Source organism: Triticum aestivum, chromosome 3B, assembly GCF_018294505.1.
Source record: "Triticum aestivum cultivar Chinese Spring chromosome 3B, IWGSC CS RefSeq v2.1, whole genome shotgun sequence".
NCBI lineage: Eukaryota > Viridiplantae > Streptophyta > Magnoliopsida > Poales > Poaceae > Triticum > Triticum aestivum.
This window is the reverse complement of record NC_057801.1, coordinates 657,262,236-657,285,484: the sequence shown is the minus strand read 5'-3', so window position 1 is coordinate 657,285,484 and position 23,249 is coordinate 657,262,236. Positions and strand designations below refer to the sequence as shown.

The 23,249-nt window shown below is 52.2% G+C and overlaps 1 protein-coding gene across 1 annotated transcript; it reads left to right on the top strand.

Annotated features, from left to right (window-relative positions):
- The first annotated feature begins 2,688 nt into the window (after positions 1-2,688).
- On the top strand, positions 2,689-4,615 carry LOC123071508 (uncharacterized). The gene is made up of 3 exons (XM_044495085.1): positions 2,689-3,592; positions 3,691-3,859; positions 4,000-4,615. The coding sequence occupies exons 1-3, from the start codon at positions 2,849-2,851 to the stop codon at positions 4,467-4,469; spliced, it is 1,383 nt and encodes a 460-aa protein (XP_044351020.1). The 5' UTR covers positions 2,689-2,848; the 3' UTR covers positions 4,470-4,615.
- Positions 4,616-23,249: the final 18,634 nt, after the last annotated feature.

The following is a 23,249-nucleotide window of genomic DNA, read 5'->3' as shown; positions in this document are numbered from 1 at the left end:
AGCCCAATAAGGCCCATATACTCCCGGCGAATTCCCGTAACTCTCTAGTACTCTGAAAAATACCTGAATCACTCGGAACCTTTCTGAAATCCGAATATAGTTGTCCAATATATCGATCTTTACGTCTCGACCATTTCGAGACTGCTCGTCATGTCCCCGATCTCATCGGGGACTCCGAACTACCTTCGATACATCAAAACACATAAACTCATAATATAACCGTCATCGAACCTTAAGCGTGCGAACCCTACGGGTTCGAGAACTATGTAGACATGACCGTGACACGTCTCCGGTCAATAACCAATAGCGGGACCTAGATGCTCATATTGGCTCCCACATATTCTATGAAGATCTTTATCGGTCAAACCGCATAACAACATACGTTGTTCCCTTTGTCATCGGTATGTTACTTGCCCGAGATTCGATCGTCGGTATCTCAATACCTAGTTCAATCTCGTTACCAGCAAGTCTCTTTACTCGTTTCGTAATACATCATCCTGCAACTAACTCATTAGTTACAATGCTTGCAAGGCTTATAGTGATGTGCATTACCGAGTGGGCCCAGAGATACCTCTCCGACAATCGGAGTGACAAATCCTAATATCGAAATATGCCAACCCAACAAGTACCTTCGGAGACACCTGTAGAGCACCTTTATAATCACCCAGTTACGTTGTGACGTTTGGTAGAACACAAAGTGTTCCTCCGGTAAACGGGAGTTGCATAATCTCATAGTTATAGGAACATGTATAAGTCATGAAGAAAGCAATAGCAACATACTAAACGATCAAGTGCTAAGCTAACGGAATGGGTCAAGTCAATCACATCATTCTCCTAATGATGTGATCTCGTTAATCAAATGACAACTCATGTCTATGGTTAGAAAACTTAACCATCTTTGATTAACGAGCTAGTCAAGTAGAGACATACTAGTGACACTATGTTTGTCTATGTATTCACACATGTATTATGTTTCCGGTTAATACAATTCTAGCATAAATAATAAACATTTATCATGAAATAAGGAAATAAATAGTAACTTTATTATTGCCTCTAGGGCATATTTCTTTGAAGTTCTAGCATAGATAAAAAACGGTACATAGTTCATCATAGCATAGATAAAAAAAGGATACACATGTATTTTACATCGGAGCAACTAGATAGATAGTTCGAAAGCATAAATAGATAGAACTACGGTGCAACTAGATAGAAAAAAAACTACGGTGCCACGAGACAAATTATGGTGACTCCCAGCCGCCATCATCATCACCATCATCATCCTCGGTGGTGTTGTCCGAGGTATCGAGCCATATGTCCACCCAACACAGATCGTTGGGGGAGAAGATCGACTGCCCGCCGTTCTCGACGATATCGCACTGCGAGATCGCCAGTGCCTTGCGTCGACGCCTGTCGGCATCCTCTCTGCCCAGAACTCGTTCTCGACGGTGACGTCCTCCAGGTGGCGACGGCGCCATTCCGCCATGGCTCACTCGTCCTCCTCGGTGATGAGGAGGCGACGCTGCTGCCGCACGTGGTCCGCACGGTCCTGGTCGGTGATGAGACGAGGCGGAGGGGCGACGCGTTGCGCCTGCTCGCGCATTAAGACGTCGCGGAAGTTCATCTGTGACGGGGGCCTCTCCAAGCGCCACGCCGCCGCGTCGTACGCGCGGGCCGCCTCGTGCGCGGTCCGGAACGACCCGGGCCGAGCCAGACGTCGCCGGACCGGATCTCGGCGGAGTACCAGCCGCTCGGGCGCTCGCGGACGCCGCGGTAGCCCGAAGAACCCCGGCGACGTGGCGGCATGGTGGCGTGGTGCTGGCGGGGAAAGCGGCGAAGCGACGAGAAAGTGCGGCGAGGTGGCGAGGAGGGGGCGCGTGGCGAGGTGGCGAAGCGGCGAGGTGGCGAGGAGGGAGCGCGTGGCGAGCGCGGGATTTTATAGGCGCGCGCGAAGCGGTGCGCCAAATCTACCGCGCCAGCTACCGCTTTCTCCCGCGCGCGCACTGACGCTCCCCGTACGCGGTAATTTCCCGCCACCGTTGGAGCGCGCGAAACCGAGCGGCGCGCGCTAAAACGCAATTTTACCGCGGGCACGCCTTTTGCCGCGCCTGTTTGAGATGCTCTAAGAGGGAGCCCCGCCACCCCTGTGGCCCTGTTGCACACGGGTTTCGTTCGGCCGCGACGCGGAAAGAAGAGGGGGAAGGGCAACGTGGCTAGGGTTTGGTGGTGGTCTACAATCGATTTCTTAACCGACTCTCTTCCTTGGTATACTCCCTCTAGAGAGTGTTCTAGGTTTCCTAATCGCTTGCCATCGTATGAGTGGAAGAGAAGAGTGGCCGTCCAGTGCGCCGATGAGGCATTGTCCGGCAAGCTGCCGTTGCAGCAGCGCAACGCAAGTAAGGCAACACACAGGGAACGTGCAAGACGGCATGATTCATCCCACCACCCACGTCGCCATGACCTTTTCATATTTAACAAACTGCAGAGCACACAGAGAAAATGCATAATCGTGCTGACCAGAGAAGACAAACTTGGATTCTGTGGAATGCACCGCACCATCGAGTCCCTCTCCGTCTCCGTGTGACGGCCACGCTTTTGTTGTACTGCTCTCTCGTCGGTCGTCGACATGCTGCCATCTCGTACTGCAATCCAAACGTCCCGTTCTGGCCACGGATTTTTAACATGGAATCTCGTCGTCGTCACACTCATACGGGGTACTACAAAACGAAATACTAGCTGACAAGGCGCCACACCGCCGGAGCCGACCAGTCACCAACCACGCACATCCGAGCCGGCAAACGCCAGCTTGCCACTCGCAGCAGCAGCGGCCACGACCACGACCTCTCTCGCCATGGATCCCGGGAAGGAGCAGACGGGCACGCCCGAGCCCGGCGCGGCGGCGTGGCGCACCCGCGCGGTGTGCGGCACGGAGTACAGCTGGTGCCGCGCCGTGCCGGGCGGCACCGGCACCACGCTCCTCGCGCTCCGCCTCTCGCGCCGCGGCGCCGCCGCGGCCGAGGCGGCCGTCCGCTCACTCCAGAGCGCGCACCCCGTCCTCCGCGCCCACATCCGCGCGGCCTCCACCTCCAGCCCCACCCTCGCCCTCCCCTCCCCCGCTCCGCAGCTCGCCCTCGCGCCCCAGCCGTCCGCGCTCGACTTCGACTCACTCCTGGAGCGCGAGCTCAACAGCAACCCATGGGCGGCCGAGAACGGGCCCGACGGGGCCCCGGTGCTCTTCGCCGCGCTCTACGAGCTTCCCCCGCCCGCGGGCGGCGCGGCTCTGTTCGTCCGGATCCACACGGCCGCGTGCGACCGCGCGGCGTCTGCGGCGCTGCTGAGGGAGCTGCTGGCGCATCTGGGCGGCGCGGGCGACCCGGAGGAGGAGGAGGAAGCGGCGGTGGAGGCGGGGCTGGAGGACAGGATACCGCAGAAGGACGCGTGGAAGCCGTTCTGGGCGCGTGGGGTGGACATGGTGGGCTACTCCATCAACGGCCTGCGCACGTCCACGCTGCCGTTCGTGGAGACCGGCACGGCGAGGTCGACGCAGATGGTGCGCCTCGCGTTCGGCCGCGAGGAGACGACGCGCCTGCTCGATGTGAGTTCGCTTCAGATCACTGATAGATGTTACTCCTACATTTGATCTGCACACATACAGATTAGTAGATTACTGATAGTTCGCACATTGTCATCTAGGCGTGCAAGGAGAACGGGGTGAAGCTTTGCTCGGCCATGGCTGCCGCGACGCTGCTAGCTGCACGGCAATCTAAGAAGCTGGACAGTGGCCAGCAGGAGACGTACTCTGTGGCGACCCTGATCAACTGCCGCCAGTTTCTTGAGCCAGCTTTGGACGATCACAACGTTGGTGAGCCCTTAAGCAAGCAACTCTTAACATTTTATCATACTATTGTGTGGTGTGGTGTGATCGAGCTGATATGGTAGCTTGGAGAAATCTTCAAATCGTCAAACCCAACAGCTCTGACACTGTTAATCGTACTGTTGCAGGGTTCTTCTACTCTGCCATCACCAACACCCACAAGATACACGGAGAGGAGGGGCTGTGGGAGCTGGCCAAGAGGTGCCACGATTCCTACATCAGTGCCAAGAACAGCAAGAAGCACCTCACCGACACCGCCGACCTCAACTTCCTCATGTGCCGGGCCATCGAGAACCCGCAGCTGACGACGGCCTCCGCGCTCCGCACTGCGCTCGTCTCCGTGTTCGAGGAGCCGGCAACCTACGACGGCCTGTCCGACCTGCAGAGCAAGGCCGGCGTGGAGGAGTACGTCGGCTGCGCCACCGTGCACGGCATCGGCCCGTCGATCGGCGTGTTCGACTCTGTCAGGGACGGGCAGCTGGACTGCGCGTGCATGTACCCTTCTCCTCTGCATTCCAGGAAGCAGATACAGGAGATATTCGACAAGGTGAAGCGGATTTTGGGCGAAGGGTGCAACGCGGGTGATGAGAAACCATGAAGATTGTACGTAGGGGCTTTGTGGGTGCTAGATTCGAAGAATGTTGTTCCGAACAACGGGATCGACTAGGTGTAAGTCGATTGATTTTCACTTTTGGGTCGGTCCACCCACCGCAAGCCTTATTTTAGAAATTTACTTTTGCTGTACATAGTAACTGCATCATGTATGCTCTTGTGTGCATGTCTCTTTGCAGTACGTGGTAATTCCATGCATGTATGCTGCTGTGTGGCTGTCTTTGGTGTTCAGCCGAGTACTACTATTACTACGAATTTACGTGTGAATTGATGGATTAGGCTTGGCTAATGTCGTGGTACTAAGTCTGACAGTAAGAGTAGGGGATACGTATGAGGAGGCAAGGCCCTAGCTACGGCGAGGTTGTACACACGAGTTTACGAGTTCAGACCCCTCTCGGAGGAGGTAAAAGCCCTACGTCTCGGTGCCCTGAGGCGGTTGTCGTGGTAACGATTCCGACAGTAAGAGAGGGGTAGGATAACGGAGCATGATCTATCGAGATGCATATGGGTGACACGGTGGTTTTAGCGAGTTCGGGCCTCTCACGGTGGAGATAACAACCCTACGTCTCGTGCTCCGGAGAGGCTTTGTTTTATCTGAGTATATATCCGGAGATTACAATGTGTGTGTGAGAGAGAGGAACGGATCCCCATGCCTGAGCTAAGTCCTGAGACTAATGGTGAAAAGAGAGAGAGAGAGAGGTGGAAGAAAAGACCCCCCAAGTCTAGTGGTGGGGGGTGGCTTATATAGAGTGCGCCACCCCCTCACCTCCTATGTTACAAAGTGGAGCATCAATGCCATAATCCCTGCCCATAACAAAACCGTCATGCTGACTATTGGTCCTCGCATATCCGAGTGAGTTACATGGTCGAGTGGAATGAGCTCGTCGAGTGGAGTGTCGTGCTCCGAGTGGTTGTTGCCGTCCGAGTGACTTTCAAGTTGCAATACATCTGGACGGCGATCTGGCCCAGGTGCCCAGTACAAAGTGTACGGTGTCCATGGGTAGGGTCTTTAGGTCAGGCCTGTTACCCTACCCCTAATACATGTCCTCGTCATTAGCCCCCGAATCGGTCGAGGTTGAGCGGGTCGAGTCGAGCTGTATTCCCAGATGAGTTGAGTGCTACGGAGGCACTTATGAACTTGCTCTGGTCACCCGGCGGTCTTATCTCCGCATGTTGCCTTGACGGATTCCAGACTGCATGGTGTCCGAGTGAAATGAGCTCAAACGGGTCCGCGGAGGAGCGTTGAACTCACCTTATAGCAATTATTTTTTTGAGTGATTTGGAGTTGGTCCTGCATCGAGTAACTGATTACTCGGAATTTCTTCACACCTGGAACGTGTGTGTTTTTGTTGTTTGGACGTCACTCGGAGTGGGCGGACCGTTCTGAGTGGATACCATTCTAGTGGGGGCACGCTGAGTGCACCCACTGGGTGTAGTCTCCGAGACTGCCGTCGACTGCGGGCAGTCGGCGGGAGTCTTAGAGCCTGTCTTTTTGTTGTTGTTCATCACTCGGACTGGTCAGGCCATACCGAGTGGAGATTACTCCAGTGGGGGCACGCTTAGTGCACCCACTGGGTGTAGTCCCCGAGAGCGCCATCGACTGCGGGCAGTCAGCGGGGTTCTAAGAGAAACTCTTTTTAGCTGATACTGATCGAACTTGTTCTTCTCTTGGATTGGTTTCTGTTTGCTTGATACAGGTTCTGAAGAGGAATCAGTAGTCGACCAGTTGGACGATCCTTGAGCAGCATTGATCAGTTCATCAGCAAGGCCCTCAACAATGGTCTTGACGTTCCTGCCTCAGCTCACCAGCAAGGCACTCAGCAATGGTCTTGACGTTCCTGTCAGCCGTCTGCTTTGGGTCGCCTTGGCGACACGCTCAATCTCGTCCTTCTTCTTGATGGTACAACTCTGAGGTGGTGGTCGTGGCCGACCCACACTTTGCTAAGCCCCCGAGTGGGAGGATGTGACGCCCTCGGTTCAATCGTACACTAATCATACACGCAAATGTGTACGATCAAGATCAAGGACTCACGGGAAGATATCACAACACAACTCTAGACACAAATTAAAATAATACAAGCTTTATATTACAAGCCAGGGGCCTCAAGGGCTCGAATACATCAGCTTGAATACAAACGAGTCAGCGGAAGCAACAATATCTGAGAACAGACATAAGTTAAACAAGTTTGCCTTAAGAAGGCTAGCACAAAAGCATCTACGATCGAAAAGGCAAGGCCTCCTGCCTGGGAGCCTCCTAACTACTCTTGGTCGTCGGCGTCCGTCACGTGGTAGTAGGCACCCTCGGGGTAGCAGCCGTCGTCAAAGGTGGCATCTGGCTCCTGGACTCCACCATCTGGTTGCAACAACCAGAAAGAAGAAAGAAGGGGGAAAAGGGGGAGCAAAGCAACCGTGAGTACTCATCCAAAGTACTCGCAAGCAAGGATCTACACTACATATGCAACATTATCAAAGGAAGGCTGTATATGTGGACTGGGCTGCAGAAATGCCAGAATAGAGAGAAGGTCTAGTCCTATCGAAGACTAGCATCTTCTGGAAACCACCATCTTGCAGCAAACAAGAGGGAGTAGAGTAGCATAAAGTAAAGCGGTAGTAGTGTTATCAACCTCGGCCAGAGATCCTTTCTCGACTCCCTGCGAGAAAGCAATCCCAGAGCCATACTATCCAGTTATCATCACAATCAAATCCTCATCACCATCCAGTTCTCATCACAAGTATCCAGTTCTAGTTGTATCGATCGGGATACAACTCCAAGTGTCCGTTACCGTAGGACAGGCTATGCATAGATTAGTTCTTCCCTGCAGGGGTGCACCAACTTACCCACCACGCTCGCTTAACTCCGGCCGGACACACTTTCCAGGGTCATGCCCGGCCTCGGCCAAACAATACGCCGCAACCCGACCTAGACTTAACAGAGAGGTCAGCACGCCGGACTAAACCTATGCCCCCAGGGGTCATGGGCCATCTCCCCGGAAACTCCTGCACGTTGCGTACGCGGCCGGTGAGCAGACCTAGCTACCTCCTTCAACAAGGCAGGCGCTTGCGCAGTCCAACCCGGCGCGCGCCACTCAGTCGCTGACGTCTATTAAGCTTTGGCTGATGTATACGACGCAGAACGCCCATACTATGCCCACGTGATGGTTAGTGCTATCAGGCCAGAGGCCCCTCGGATCAAATATCCAAATCGTAGTGGATTAGGAACGCGCGGTAACAAGCAGAGACTCACGAAAGAGGTGACCCCGTTGCCCCGTCTCGAGGACTTGCGGCAAGGGCTAAGAATGCCCGGCCACGCCTCGTAATTATCTCACGGGCACCTTCCAGGTCAACCCGTCTCCACATCACTTTCCAAGTAACAGTTGTAAAGTCCAAGTATCCGTGTGTCCAAACATCAAGAGGAAAACCCAAGGAATCACCCCCGGTGGGTTCCACTCAATGTAATCATCAAGGTGAACGTAGAGGAATCACCCTCGAGGTTCACACTTGAGGGGTTGCACGACAGAGCCGTATCGGAAGTGGTTAAGGAGGAAATCACCCTCGATGACCACGACCGAATAGCTACACTACAGGTTAACATCAGAAGTGCTGTAGAGGTCTCACCCTCGGCACTCGATAGTAACCCAGCAGTGTCGAGCAACTAAGGGGAAAGTGATGTGCGGTGCCGGGGCCTGGTCTTCAATCCCGTTGATCGGGTCTTCAATGATGAAGCAGGGGCAACAAGGACAAGGTGGGGGTCACTGATGGATCACTAACCAACCTATACTAAGCAATTTAGGATAAGCAGGTAAGGTACAATAACAGGTACAAAAGCAGGCTATGCATCAGAATAGGAGCATACAATAACAGTAGCAAAATCTAATGCAAGCATGAGAGAAAGGAATGGGCGATATCGGGATGATCAAAGGGGGGGGCTTGCCTGGTTGCTCTGGCAAGGAGGGGTCATTGTCGACGACGTAGTCGATCACCGGGGCATCAGCGGCCTCGGGGCCTACCGGAGAGAAGAGGGGGAAGAAACAGTAAATACATAGCAAACAGAGGTAACACTAAGCATGACATGACGATACGTAGCGCTAAGCGTGCTCTAACGCGGTACTACACGTTGCAGACGAAGGGGGGAAACATCCGAGGGTGAATTCCCGACGTTAGGTGGATTTCGGACAAGGAAAAGAGGGGAAAGTTCCATGTTCAGCATGCTAGGGGCATGTGACAGATGAACGGACCACGTATTCGGATTCGTTGGATTTTTCTGAGCAACTTTCATATAGAAAACATTTTCATCCGAGTTACGGTTTATTTTTTATGGATTTTCTAAGTTTTAAACATATTCTGGAATTATTTACATTCACAGAAATGGAATATGACGTCAGCATGACGTAGGAGCGACGTCAGCAGTCAACAGTGCGGTTGACTGGTCAAAATGACCAGTGGGGCCCACTTGTCATGGACAGGGGCCTTAACAGAGTTTATTTAAAACTACTATGAGGTTAATTGGCAACTGGGCCCCACAGGTCAGTGTCTCATTAAGTTAAATAAATAATTTAAATAAATAAAACATTGATTAAGGGAGTGGGGCCCGCATGTCAGCGACTGGTCAAAACCAGTCTTCGGGTGGACTGGGTCAACCGGGCTAGCGGGACCCATTGGGTCCACTGGCCAGTGGCCCAGGCGGTGCCACATCGGCGCCAGGTCAGCGCAGCCGACGGAGTGACGCCGGCGAGCCTACCCGCGGCGGTGCGTCGCCGGAGTTGGCCGGAAAACGCGTACGGGGCACGGAAAGGGGTGCCGCTAGGCACGTTCGAACGGTCACTCGACCGCGCGTCGAGTGGTGGTGGTGGCATCGCCGGACCTGGCCGGAAACGTCGCCGGCGACGAGGTCCGCGGCGGAGCGGCTACGGTCGACGGTGGAAAAGATGCTACGGCGTGCTACAGCTCAGGCGAAAGGGCTAGGCGGGAGCAGCAGTCCTCCAGGAGTGCGCTACGGGGACTTGACGGAGCAGGAGGAGCTCGGGATCTCGTGCGCGGCAGCAATGGCGGACGGCGGAGCCGGCGCTTACGGCCAGCTAGCTAGGAAAGGAGGAAACGGAGCAAGGACGGGGAGGAAGGAGGCGGAGCTTACGGGGCAGGCACACGGAGGCCTCTCGGGGTTCGGGAGCGCAGAGGGAGGCCTGTGGCTCCGGTGATCGCCGGTGACCACCGAGAAGGGGAAGAGGGCGATGCCGACGCCGCCGACCTCCCCGACTCCAGCTGATGGACGAGGACGGTGAAGCGGAGTACGGCGCACCTCCCAGGCTCGGTTTCCGGGCTCGGGGACGCTGGTGGCCGCGGGGACGACGGAGAATGGCGGCGACCGCGCTCGGGCGTCGATGGGGAACGAGAAGGCGAACGAGGAGGGATCTGGGGGGAGAGGGAAAATATCTGCGCGAGGAGGGGGGGCTGACGAGGACGAGGTCGAGGGGGGAGGGCTCGTCCTTATCCCTGGCGTTGCCGCGGCGTGGGGCGGCGAGCCGGTCGGGCGGCGACCGCAGGCACGGGCGCTCGGTCGCCCGCACAGTGAAGACGACGCGGGAGGGGGAGCTGGTCGGCTTGGGTCGGCCAGGTGGGCTGAGGCCCAAGGGGGGGCGCGGTGGCCAGCTGGGCCAATCAGCCCAGTTGAGGGGTGGGGGGGCTTTTCCTTTTTCTTTTACTGTAAACAGTTTTTCTTTTCTGTTTTAGCTTTTATTTATTAACAGAGAGAGAAAGGGGATTATTTGGTCAACTATTTCACTTAGGAAAAATTTGGGAGGAGTCCCATTAAATCCCTGGTGATTATAGACAGTGCCATAAATATTTTGGAGACCAGAATAATTCATTTGATATTTTTCATAATTAGGATAGCATTTAAAAATGCTGAATTGGTGCTGTTATAATTGCTAATGCTCATCTTTGCACAAAATTGATGTTGTGTTCCTTAACAAATAATTGTTATGGAAGTTTTGGCAAATGATGAACATTTTCCCAACAACTTTTGAGCAACTTCAAACTTCACTTGAATTTGAATTGACTGGAATTTGAAATGGGATATTGAACAAAGGTGATTAAGCACTGTTTTGGAAAAATGATTAGCTTAATCAGAGATGGTTACTGTAGCATGACACTGGGGGTGTTACAAATCTCCTCCACTACAAGAAATCTCGTCCCGAGATTTAATAGGTGGAGTAATGGGGAAAAACTCGGAAAAGACAGAGCTTAACACAAGATAGTTATCTGGGGACTATCTCAGTGAAATTGGCAAGAGGCATCTCTCGAGTTGAAATTTAAGAAAACATCGAGAGCAAAATATGAAGGTACAATAGGAAGTTTCGAGCGAATGGACAAACGATCGATACCTGAACAGAGTGTGAGAAGGGGGTTCACAGTATCGGGAATAGATCATATCTCGGAAGGTGGCTCGTGACAACACACAAAGCCAAGAGCAAATGATACTTCGGAAGAAAAGGATATACAGGAGAGTCAGGTTTCGATCCCGTGGAACTGTGGGTTATGAGCCCACCATGTGGGTTAAAGGTAGAAAGGGGGCCGATAGCAAGGCATGTCAGATGATAGACTGTCAGTTATGTTGTCAACACGTTGGTACCAAGGGCGAGGGACAGAGAGAACTATTTTCCTGCTCGCTGAACGAGGCGGACCAGTAGGCGAAGTTCTCGTCCATCGGGGGTTACCAGGATGTCGTCAGCAATAGTAACAGGGTCACACTGACAGAGTTGCAAACCGAGGTGTTTCCATAAGCAGGGAATTATTTCTGCTTATAACATATATAGATCACAAGAAAGGTTGAGCAAACCAATGGAAAGGAAAATGTGTTTATTATGATAACCAGACCAATGGAAAGGAAAGATGTTTATACCCAAGTGTTAGAGTATAACTTTCCCAAGGAAAGGCAGAGCATGATAGGGCTCCAAGTATTAAGCCGTTTAGACAAGGGGCAAGGAATTTATGAGGTTTACCCATACAACGGTGTTTGGATAATTGATCAAGAACAGTTAGCATTGCGCTCCCAATGTTCTTGATGATGATCGGAGTACCACACACATGCTTCGGGATAGTGTTGACATGGTCATCAGGGAAATCTCAGACTTCGGATACACAAAGGATCCATCGGAAACAACTTATAAAATAAGTCATACAATTTCAGCTAGGAAAAGATGAGGATGGGGCCCACGGGCTCAGCAACAATTCATCGAGGGGGCAAGGATGGTATTTCTCATCATGAATTCGGTTGATATCCTAGAAAAGTTTGGAATGATGATGATGATCACGAGACATTTATCGAGAGGTTTCATGAAGATGTAATCGATTAACGACGACATTAAGCAAAAGAAATGATGAAGTGTAAGGTTAATTGAACCACGAGTACGACACAAACTCGAAAGCAACCTTGTGTTCATGGCAAAATGGTATGACGAGGAAGATCGACATAAGCTTAGCTCGTCGTCGAAAATTGTGCTCCAGAAAGGACCTGGTAGCATAGTTAAAATTTAGCATGATAATGATATATTCTATCAGGCTAGAAATGACTTGAAGGATTATTAAACTCGTAAGCAACGAAAATTACTTAGAGTTATTGATTTGGAGTGCATAATTGATTCACTTATCGGTGTCCTAGAGTGAATAACAGCTCAGAACCCAAGGGAAATTGGAATCGACGAGAAGCAATACTCGATGAAGATTCATAGGAAGCAACACAGTTTCTTTGATATCCTCGAGATACTGGAGGGTAATACTCGAAGGAAGATCAAAACAGAGTTTGCGGAGATGTGTTTATCGGTAGAAGACAAGTGCTTTAACTTGTCTGAGAAATGGAATCAAGGAGAAAATATTGTCGGAACCATGATTGCCAAGGATCAATTCACATATAACAGATGATATTATATCAAGGAAAAAAGTTATTATTACAAGAAGCTTCCATAATAGGATCTTCATCGTGTCCATGGGCATGAACACAAAGTTCAAGGTCGACTCCCACTTTTCCAACGCATAACCTTTCATTCACTTCTTGTTTTGAAGAAGGCATTAGTGTTAAAAGTTTTACCTGGTGTAATACCAGATGAGTAAGACCCGTGAAATCTTTCGGGTTCACACGGATTTATGGAAGGCATAGGTTCAACCCATAGGGGCATCTTAGGAACATATACCACAATCTTCAAGAGTAAATAACACCAACTCGAAAGCAGAGCATGGTTGACAAAAGCAGAGAATACAATTTACCAAAGGCATTATGTATCGAGGAAATAACTCACAAGAGTTTTGGATGTGAAGGACAATGTCGGATAATTATCCAACAAGGATTTGGCGAACCGCAAGGAATCCGATATGAGTGTCGATGTTCAACCAGAAGAAGAAATAACGCAAAGCCATCAGATTATAGGGACATCTGAATAATTTCAAAGCTTAAATACGAAGGAATTATGATTACCAAATCGGGGGGGGGACCAGAAGCAGAGGCTCTGATCAAAAGATAAGTAAGTTACAAAAAACATATCTCGACAATCAATCAAGGTTTGATTTGCCGAGAACAAGCTCATGTCTGGAGTGACATCTGAGTCAAAAGGACGGATGCTAGTTTTGACTAGGGATTGCGAGCATCTGCAACATATTGAATCAACGAGCTCAAAATGATAGTGACAAAGGATGCCAATAAGATTACTAAGCTTATGGGATTTAACCATAATGCAAGCGCGCAAGAATCTCAAGAGCAATAAGTTGCTGAGGATTTTCAGAAGATCGAATAGTATTTCGAAGACTTTTGTGAAGCACTCAAACAACTGGGGATGAAGAATCCACGGTAATTGTGAGGAATTATTCGTAGGAGTATTCATGCAGCAAAGAACTTCAAGGCAGTTGCAGGAGGGGTTCTCAGAACAGTGGAGAGTATTTCGAGGCATCTTGTAAAAACAAGAGCAACTTGGGACGAAGGTATGAACAACAACTATATGTAGTTATCCATAAGGATATATCGGTGGGAAGGCGGTGGGCACAAAGTCTTGAGAGAACCTCGGAGAGTATCTTCGTAATCTTCTGGTGCACCAAGTGATTGTCTGGACTGACGGGCTCTCCGGGAGGAAGTGGTTACGAGATCCTAGAGTCAGAGTTAGTAAAATCTTTAACCCGAATAGAAGAGAGTTCAGAGTCCCAGAGTATAGACGAGGAATAAAAGATCCTAATACCACCCAATGGCGACGTGGGCCCGTAAGCCACACAGCCAATGTTAGTAAAAGTTTTTCAGTGACTAGACTCAACTTCGGCCAAGGAGTTGGAAAGGGGGCTACCTACAGGCAGTCGGCTCTGATACCAACTTGTGACGCCCTCGGTTCAATCGTACACTAATCATACACGCAAATGTGTACGATCAAGATCAAGGACTCACGGGAAGATATCACAACACAACTCTAGACACAAATTAAAATAATACAAGCTTTATATTACAAGCCAGGGGCCTCGAGGGCTCGAATACATCAGCTTGAATACAAACGAGTCAGCGGAAGCAACAATATCTGAGAACAGACATAAGTTAAACAAGTTTGCCTTAAGAAGGCCAGCACAAAAGCATCTACGATCGAAAAGTCAAGGCCTCCTGCCTGGGAGCCTCCTAACTACTCTTGGTCGTCGGCGTCCGTCACGTGGTAGTAGGCACCCTCGGGGTAGCAGCCGTCGTCAAAGGTGGCATCTGGCTCCTGGACTCCACCATCTGGTTGCAACAACCAGAAAGAAGAAAGAAGGGGGAAAAGGGGGAGCAAAGCAACCGTGAGTACTCATCCAAAGTACTCGCAAGCAAGGATCTACACTACATATGCAACATTATCAAAGGAAGGCTGTATATGTGGACTGGGCTGCAGAAATGCCAGAATAGAGAGAAGGCCTAGTCCTATCAAAGACTAGCATCTTCTGGAAACCACCATCTTGCAGCAAACAAGAGGGAGTAGAGTAGCATAAAGTAAAGCGGTAGTAGTGTTATCAACCTCGGCCAGAGATCCTTTCTCGACTCCCTGCGAGAAAGCAATCCCAGAGCCATACTATCCAGTTATCATCACAATCAAATCCTCATCACCATCCAGTTCTCATCACAAGTATCCAGTTCTAGTTGTATCGATCGGGATACAACTCCAAGTGTCCGTTACCGTAGGACAGGCTATGCATAGATTAGTTTCTTCCCTGCAGGGGTGCACCAACTTACCCACCACGCTCGATTAACTCCGGCCGGACACACTTTCCAGGGTCATGCCCGGCCTCGGCCAAACAATACGCCGCAACCCGACCTAGACTTAACAGAGAGGTCAGCACGCCGGACTAAACCTATGCCCCCAGGGGTCATGGGCCATCTCCCCGGAAACTCCTGCACGTTGCGTACGCGGCCGGTGAGCAGACCTAGCTACCTCCTTCAACAAGGCAGGCGCTTGCGCAGTCCAACCCGGCGCGCGCCACTCAGTCGCTGACGTCTATTAAGCTTTGGCTGATGTATACGACGCAGAACGCCCATACTATGCCCACGTGATGGTTAGTGCTATCAGGCCAGAGGCCCCTCGGATCAAATATCCAAATCGTAGTGGATTAGGAACGCGCGGTAACAAGCAGAGACTCACGAAAGAGGTGACCCCGTTGCCCCGTCTCGAGGACTTGCGGCAAGGGCTAAGAATGCCCGACCACACCTCGTAATTATCTCACGGGCACCTTCCAGGTCAACCCGTCTCCACATCACTTTCCAAGTAACAGTTGTAAAGTCCAAGTATCCGTGTGTCCAAACATCAAGAGGAAAACCCAAGGAATCACCCCCGGTGGGTTCCACTCAATGTAATCATCAAGGTGAACGTAGAGGAATCACCCTCGAGGTTCACACTTGAGGGGTTGCACGACAGAGCCGTATCGGAAGTGGTTAAGGAGGAAATCACCCTCGATGACCATGACCGAATAGCTACACTACAGGTTAACATCAGAAGTGTTGTAGAGGTCTCACCCTCGGCACTCGATAGTAACCCAGCAGTGTCGAGCAACTAAGGGGAAAGTGATGTGCGGTGCCGGGGCCTGGTCTTCAATCCCGTTGATCGGGTCTTCAATGATGAAGCAGGGGCAACAAGGACAAGGTGGGGGTCACTGATGGATCACTAACCAACCTATACTAAGCAATTTAGGATAAGCAGGTAAGGTACAATAACAGGTACAAAAGCAGGCTATGCATCAGAATAGGAGCATACAATAACAGTAGCAAAATCTAATGCAAGCATGAGAGAAAGGAATGGGCGATATCGGGATGATCAAAAAGGGGGGGGGGCTTGCCTGGTTGCTCTGGCAAGGAGGGGTCGTTGTCGACGACGTAGTCGATCACCGGGGCATCAGCGGCCTCGGGGCCTACCGGAGAGAAGAGGGGGAAGAAACAGTAAATACATAGCAAACAGAGGTAACACTAAGCATGACATGATGATACGTAGCGCTAAGCGTGCTCTAACGCGGTACTACACGTTGCAGACGGAGGGGGGAAACATCCGAGGGTGAATTCCCGACGTTAGGTGGATTCCGGACAAAGGAAAAGAGGGGGAAAGTTCCATGTTCAGCATGCTAGGGGCATGTGACAGATGAACGGACCACGTATTCGGATTCGTTGGATTTTTCTGAGCAACTTTCATATAGAAAACATTTTCATCCGAGTTACGGTTTATTTTTTTATGGATTTTCTAAGTTTTAAACATATTCTGGAATTATTTACATTCACAGAAATGGAATATGACGTCAGCATGACATAGGAGCGACGTCAGTAGTCAACAGTGCGGTTGACTGGTCAAAATGACCAGTGGGGCCCACTTGTCATGGACAGGGGCCTTAACAGAGTTTATTTAAAACTACTATGAGGTTAATTGGCAACTGGGCCCCACAGGTCAGTGTCTCATTAAGTTAAATAAATAATTTAAATAAATAAAACATTGATTAAGGGAGTGGGGCCCGCATGTCAGCGACTGGTCAAAACCAGTCTTCGGGTGGACTGGGTCAACCGGGCTAGCGGGACCCATTGGGTCCACTGGCCAGTGGCCCAGGCGGTGCCACATCGGCGCCAGGTCAGCGCAGCCGACGGAGTGACGCCGGCGAGCCTACCCGCGGCGGTGCGTCGCCGGAGTTGGCCGGAAAACGCGTACGGGGCACGGAAAGGGGTGCCGCTAGGCACGTTCGAACGGTCACTCGACCGCGCGTCGAGTGGTGGTGGTGGCATCGCCGGACCTGGCCGGAAACGTCGCCGGTGACGAGGTCCGTGGCGGAGCGGCTACGGTCGACGGTGGAAAAGATGCTACGGCGTGCTACAGCTCAGGCGAAAGGGCTAGGCGGGAGCAGCAGTCCTCCAGGAGTGCGCTACGGGGACTTGACGGAGCAGGAGGAGCTCGGGATCTCGTGCGCGGCAGCAATGGCGGACGGCGGAGCCGGCGCTTACGGCCAGCTAGCTAGGAAAGGAGGAAACGGAGCAAGGACGGGGAGGAAGGAGGCGGAGCTTACGGGGCAGGCACACGGAGGCCTCTCGGGGTTCGGGAGCACAGAGGGAGGCCTGTGGCTCCGGTGATCGCCGGTGACCACCGAGAAGGGGAAGAGGGCGATGCCGACGCCGCCGACCTCCCCGACTCCAGCTGATGGACGAGGACGGTGAAGCAGAGTACGGCGCACCTCCCAGGCTCGGTTTCCGGGCTCGGGGACGCTGGTGGCCGCGGGGACGACGGAGAATGGCGGCGACCGCGCTCGGGCGTCGATGGGGAACGAGAAGGCGAACGAGGAGGGATCTGGGGGGAGAGGGAAAATATCTGCGCGAGGAGGGGGGGCTGACGAGGACGAGGTCGAGGGGGGAGGGCTCGTCCTTATCCCTGGCGTTGCCGCGGCGTGGGGCGGCGAGCCGGTCGGGCGGCGACCGCAGGCACGGGCGCTCGGTCGCCCGCACAGTGAAGACGACGCGGGAGGGGGAGCTGGTCGGCTTGGGTCGGCCAGGTGGGCTGAGGCCCAAGGGGGGGCGCGGTGGCCAGCTAGGCCAATCAGCCCAGTTGAGGGGTGGGGGGGCTTTTCCTTTTTCTTTTACTGTAAACAGTTTTTCTTTTCTGTTTTAGCTTTTATTTATTAATAGAGAGAGAAAGGGGATTATTTGGTCAACTATTTCACTTAGGAAAAATTTGGGAGGAGTCCCATTAAATCCCTGGTGATTATAGACAGTGCCATAAATATTTTGGAGACCAGAATAATTCATTTGATATTTTTCATAATTAGGATAGCATTTAAAAATGCTGAATTGGTGCTGTTATAATTGCTAATGCTCATCTTTGCACAAAATTGATGTTGTGTTCCTTAACAAATAATTGTTATGGAAGTTTTGGCAAATGATGAACATTTTCCCAACAACTTTTGAGCAACTTCAAACTTCACTTGAATTTGAATTGACTGGAATTTGAAATGGGATATTGAACAAAGGTGATTAAGCACTGTTTTGGAAAAATGATTAGCTTAATCAGAGATGGTTACTGTAGCATGACACTGGGGGTGTTACAGAGGATCGCTCACCACTCGGTAAGATTTTTCAAACTTAGGCGAGTACTGGACTGCAGCTAAGACTCCGAGTGGGAGGATCGTTCACCACTCGGTAGGATTTTTTAAACTTAGGCGAGTACTGAACTGCAGCTAAGCCCCCGAGTGGGAGGATCGCTCACCACTCGGTAGGATTTTTCAAACTTAGGCGGGTACTAGACTGCTGCTAAGCCTCCGAGTGGGAGGATTGCTCACCACTCCGTAGGATTTTTCAAACTTAGGCGAGTACTGGACTGCAGCTAAGCCCCCGAGTGGGAGGATTGCTCACCACTCGGTAGGATTTTTTATTACTTAGGCGAGTACTGGACTGCAGCTAAGCCTCCGAGTGGGAGGATTGCTCACCACTCGGTAGGATTTTTTATTACTTAGGCGCGTACTGGACTGCAGCTAAGCCCCCGAGTGGGAGGATTGCTCACCACTCGGTAGGATTTTTTATTACTTAGGCGAGTACTGGACTGCAGCTAAGCCCCCGAGTGAGAGGCAGACTCACCACTCGGTAGGATTTTTTATCACTTAGGCGATTACTGGACTGCAGCTAAGCCCCCGAGTGAGAGGCAGACTCACCACTCGGTAGGATTTTTTATCACTTAGGCGAGTACTGGACTGCAGCTAAGCCCCCAAGTGAGAGGCAGATCACCACTCGGTAGGATTTTTTATCACTTAGGCGAGTACTGGACTGCAGTTAAGCCCCCGAGTGAGAGGCAGACTCACCACTCGGTAGGATTTTTTTTCGACTTAGGCAAAACGGATTCGCAGCTAAGACACCCACTGGGGGGTTTTCTTCGACTTAGGCGAAACGGATTCGCAGCTAAGACACCCACTGGTGGATTTTAGAACATGTAAAAAATGAACAATAATCATTCAGAAGACTGTAAAATCATGTCTTTTGATAATCAAACTAAAGGGTACTTCTTTCTGAGTTCGAGTAATTGTGGAGATGGGTTGATTGAATGGGCGTAACCCCTGAGGGCGGCATGGCCAACGGCTGTGCGTAGCCCCCGAGTGATGCTCGAAAGAGGCAAGCTTGCTACAGAGTGTGATATGGGGTTTGAACATATGAGTAACTTAGTTGTTCCTGTGTTGGGGGTGTAGAGGTGAGGACATGTCCAACTGATGGTGACGCGCGGGGCGGCCGAGGGGCGAGGACGTGTACAACTGAGTGGCGACGCGCGGGGCGGCCGAGTGGTGACGCACGGGGCGGCCGAGTGGTTATGAGATGACGAGTGGCCACGCGCGGGGCGGCCGAGTGGTGAAGACGGGCACAAACAAGTGGCGACACGCGGGGCAGCCGAGTGGTGAAGACGCGCACAACCGAGTGGCGACGCGCGGGGCGGCCGAGTGGTGAAGACGCGCACAACCGAGTGGCGACGTGCGGGGCGGCCGAGTGGTTATGAGGTGACGAGTGGCCACGCGCGGGGCGGCCGAGTGGTGAAGACGGGCACAACCGAGTGGCGACACGCGGGGCAGCCGAGTGGTGAAGACGCGCACAACCGAGTGGCGACGCGTGGGGCGGCCGAGTGGTGAAGACGCGCACAACCGAGTGGCGACGTGCGGGGCGGCCGAGTGGTGAAGACGCGCACAATCAAGTGGCGACGCGCGGGGCGGCCGAGTGGTGAAGACACGCACAACCGAGTGGCGGCGCGCGGGGCGGCCGAGTGGTGAAGACGCGCACAACCGAGTGGCGACGCGCGGAGCGGCCGAGTGGTGCTAAACGAGGTGGTCGAGTGAAGGACTAAATCTCCAGCCATGTGGCAAAAATGGTCCTTAGCCAAATGCTTTCGAAGCTGATGTAGTGGCGAGGTCAGTGTAGTGTGGCTGCGGTGCAACAAGACTGGCGCGACAACTGAGCCTGAGTAGGAACGAAGATGGCGCACATAATGTCTGGGTGATTATGAAATTTACCAAAGTGACGGATCGAATGTACTTGTTGAAGTGAAGGTCTGACTGGTGATGAAGTACTCGACCACTTAGGAGAGTGTCATTCCGAATGAGCTGCAGCTCCCGAGTGCGGCGTAGCCCCCGAGCATACTATAGACTTCGACAACAACAGACGTGCCAGAATACGAGAAATATAGTTTTGAATGGATAATTTGTAATTTATCGAGTCGGACTCGGGTAAAGATGAGGAGAAGCTTCCGAGTGATGCTCAAAAGAGGCAAACTCGCAAAGGAGTGAAGTGTGAAGTTTAATTGTAAAAGGGACTTATCAGTCTCATGCCTGACGAGGTCTATGTCATTGATATGATGAAGAGGATTCCTCTGAGGGGTTGGCCGAATGTGTTTGAAGCCAACATGTGACCAGGTCGGTGTTGTGGTGCGCTAGGACCGGTATGGTGACTGAGTTCAAGCAGCGATGAAGTTGGCGCATTGGGCCGTCGAGTGATCAAACTTGTGTAAGAAAAATGGCACAAGCCAACAAAATACTTTCTCGAGGAAATTTGATGTGTGCTGAAATGATTTGTGTGAATAACACCCATAGACACCCGCTGGGAATGCAAGGAGATTGCTGGTTCAAAACCAACAAGATTCTAAAAGAGTGAAGGATCTATTTGAACTTGACAAAGTGAAGGATCCAACTGGACATGTTGGAGTGATGGCTCAAATAGAACGGAAGTGTAGTGTTCCGAATGAGTTGCAGCCCCCGAGGACTGATGCAAACTCGAAATGAAGAACACATGGTGTTCGTGAATGACGTATACGTTAAAATGGAAGTTGGGCTCAGGAGTGAGTACTAAGCAAGTATGTGAAAATACTAAGCAAGTATGTGAAAATAAGAAACCAAGCGTAGGGGCACACTTGGTGGCGTGGCCTCCGAGTGAGCATGATTTGTGAATTACAGGATACTCAGGCACGGGAAAATTAGAATGTAGTGCTAGAATGACTTAGCTGTCTGAAGACGCGCGAGTGGCCGAGTGGTGAAGATGTGTTTAACCGATGGCAATGCAAGGGGCGCCTTGGGCGGCCGAGTGGTGATGAGGTGACCAACCGATGGCGACGCGCGGGGCGGCCGAGTGGTGATGAGGTGGCTGTCGTGGTTCTAAGCCTGACAGTAGAGTGGGGGGTAGGTATTGAGAGGCAAGGTCCTAGCTATGGAGAGGTTGTAAGCACAAGGGATGTACGAGTTCAGGCCCTTCTCGGAGGAAGTAACAGCCCTACGTCTCGGAGCACGGAGGCGGTCGAGTGGATTAGGAGTATATGAGTTATAAGGTGCCGAACCCCTCTGCCTGTGGAGGGGGGTGGCTTATATAGAGTGCGCCAGGACCCCAGCCAGCCCACGTAGGAGAGGGTTTAAGGTGAGTTAAGTCTGGGGCGTTACTGGTAACGCCCCACATAAAGTGCCTTTACTATCATAAAGTCTACTTGATTACAGGCCGTTGCAGTGCAGAGTGCCTCTTGACCTTCTGGTGGTCGAGTGAGTCTTCGTGGTCGAGTCCTTCAAGTCAGTCGAGTGTGTCCCTCGTTGGTCGACTGGAAGGCGACTTCTTCTAAGGGTGTCCTTGGGTAAGGTACTTAGATCAGGTCCATGACCCTACCCTAGGTACATAACCCCATCATTAGCCCCCGAATGGATTGAGGCTTCGAGTGAGGAAGGAGTTGATGTCGTTTCCGATTAACCTTTGTGCCCTGGTCGTGCGTTGTCCTGGACCAAAGAATCTCTTCGTCGACAGGGAGCAATTTGCCTTCAGTCGACTCGATCCATTCTATTTTTGCGTCGAGTGATCTTTCGGGCTTCGACGATCTCCGAGCGACGGATCGCCGGAAACACCGCGTCTGACAGACTGATTTGCTGTTCGCGGATTCCGCAGGATGCGAAATTTGGGGACGCGCGCGAAGCGGGGCGGACCACGGCGTTTGGATGGGACGGGGCATAGACGCCTCGATCTCCGCGCCGCCTTTTTCGCCACGTATCCCGTCTGCATAAATGCTCTCAGATATGATTAGATCGACGGGCCCACTTGTCATTCACTCGGAAGGGACCTTATAAATGTGCCCGGCGAGGATTTCTGTGCTGCGCCTCAGCATTCTCTCCCTCTCTCTGCTTCCTTCTTCTCTGCCCAGCGTGCTCGCTCTCGCCCCCGCACCACTTCCCCTCGCGCATCTCGCCGGCGACCATGGCCAAGGAGAAGACGGCGACGCTGGAGCGCGCAAAGAAGGCGTCGGCGTCGGAGAAGGCGAAGGGGAGATCCACCAGCCGCGGAGGGTCCTCGTCCAGATCCCGTCTGCCGAAGGGCTGGGTCCAAGGAGACTGGATCCAGTCGACCATCACAGAGAAGGACCTCCTCGACATGGCCAACGAGGGCTTGATCCCTCACGGAGCTGCGAGGCTTCCGGGGAAGGAGTGGCAGCCTCAGCCAGAAGAGGGTGAGTGTGTGCTTTTGGCCACTCATGTTGATCGTGGGTTTTCCTTGCCGCCGAGTATTTTCTTCCGTGGCTTCTTGAATTTCTTCGGAGCGCAGCTTCACCACTTTACCCCAAACTCCATTGCCTATCTTGCTGCATTCGTGTCCATGTGTGAGGGTTTCTTGGGCTGTCGACCGCACTGGGGTTTGTTCAAACATATATTCACGTGTCGCTCTCAGACCGTGAAGAAGGCGAGCCCAGGCGATGAGAGAACCCGAGTTGTCCAAATGTGTGGGGGCCTGGGGATCCAAGTGAGGAATAAAAGCACCTTCCCGCCCATGACCTTTCCCGAGTCCGTTAGAGGCTGGCAGTCGACTTGGTTCTACTGCCAGGTCCAGTCGACGCCAGGGCAGTCGAGTGGACTCCCTCCATTTACCATGGACCGAGTGAACAAGCCCTCCCCTCTGAAGCTGATTCCGGAGGAGAAAGCTGACGTGAAGATGTTGATGGAGCGCGTGGTGCAGTTGGTTCGGGAGGGAGTGACGGGCATGGACCTCCTGGAGGTCTTCCTCAGGCGTCGCATCCAGCCCCTTCAGTTCCGGAGCCACTGCATGTGGTTGTACTGTGGGACCGAAGACGAGACTAGAGTCCATCCAGAAGCAGTCGACGACGTCACTCTGGAAAGATGGATGGTAGCCGTTACCGGAAATAAGGATAACCCACGCGGAGCCAGAAGGATTCCTCCACTCGACCACAACAGCGACCCAAACAAGGTACACTTGCCCTGCTCCACTGCGCTCTTGTCGCATTCATTTCTGTTTATCCTGCCGACT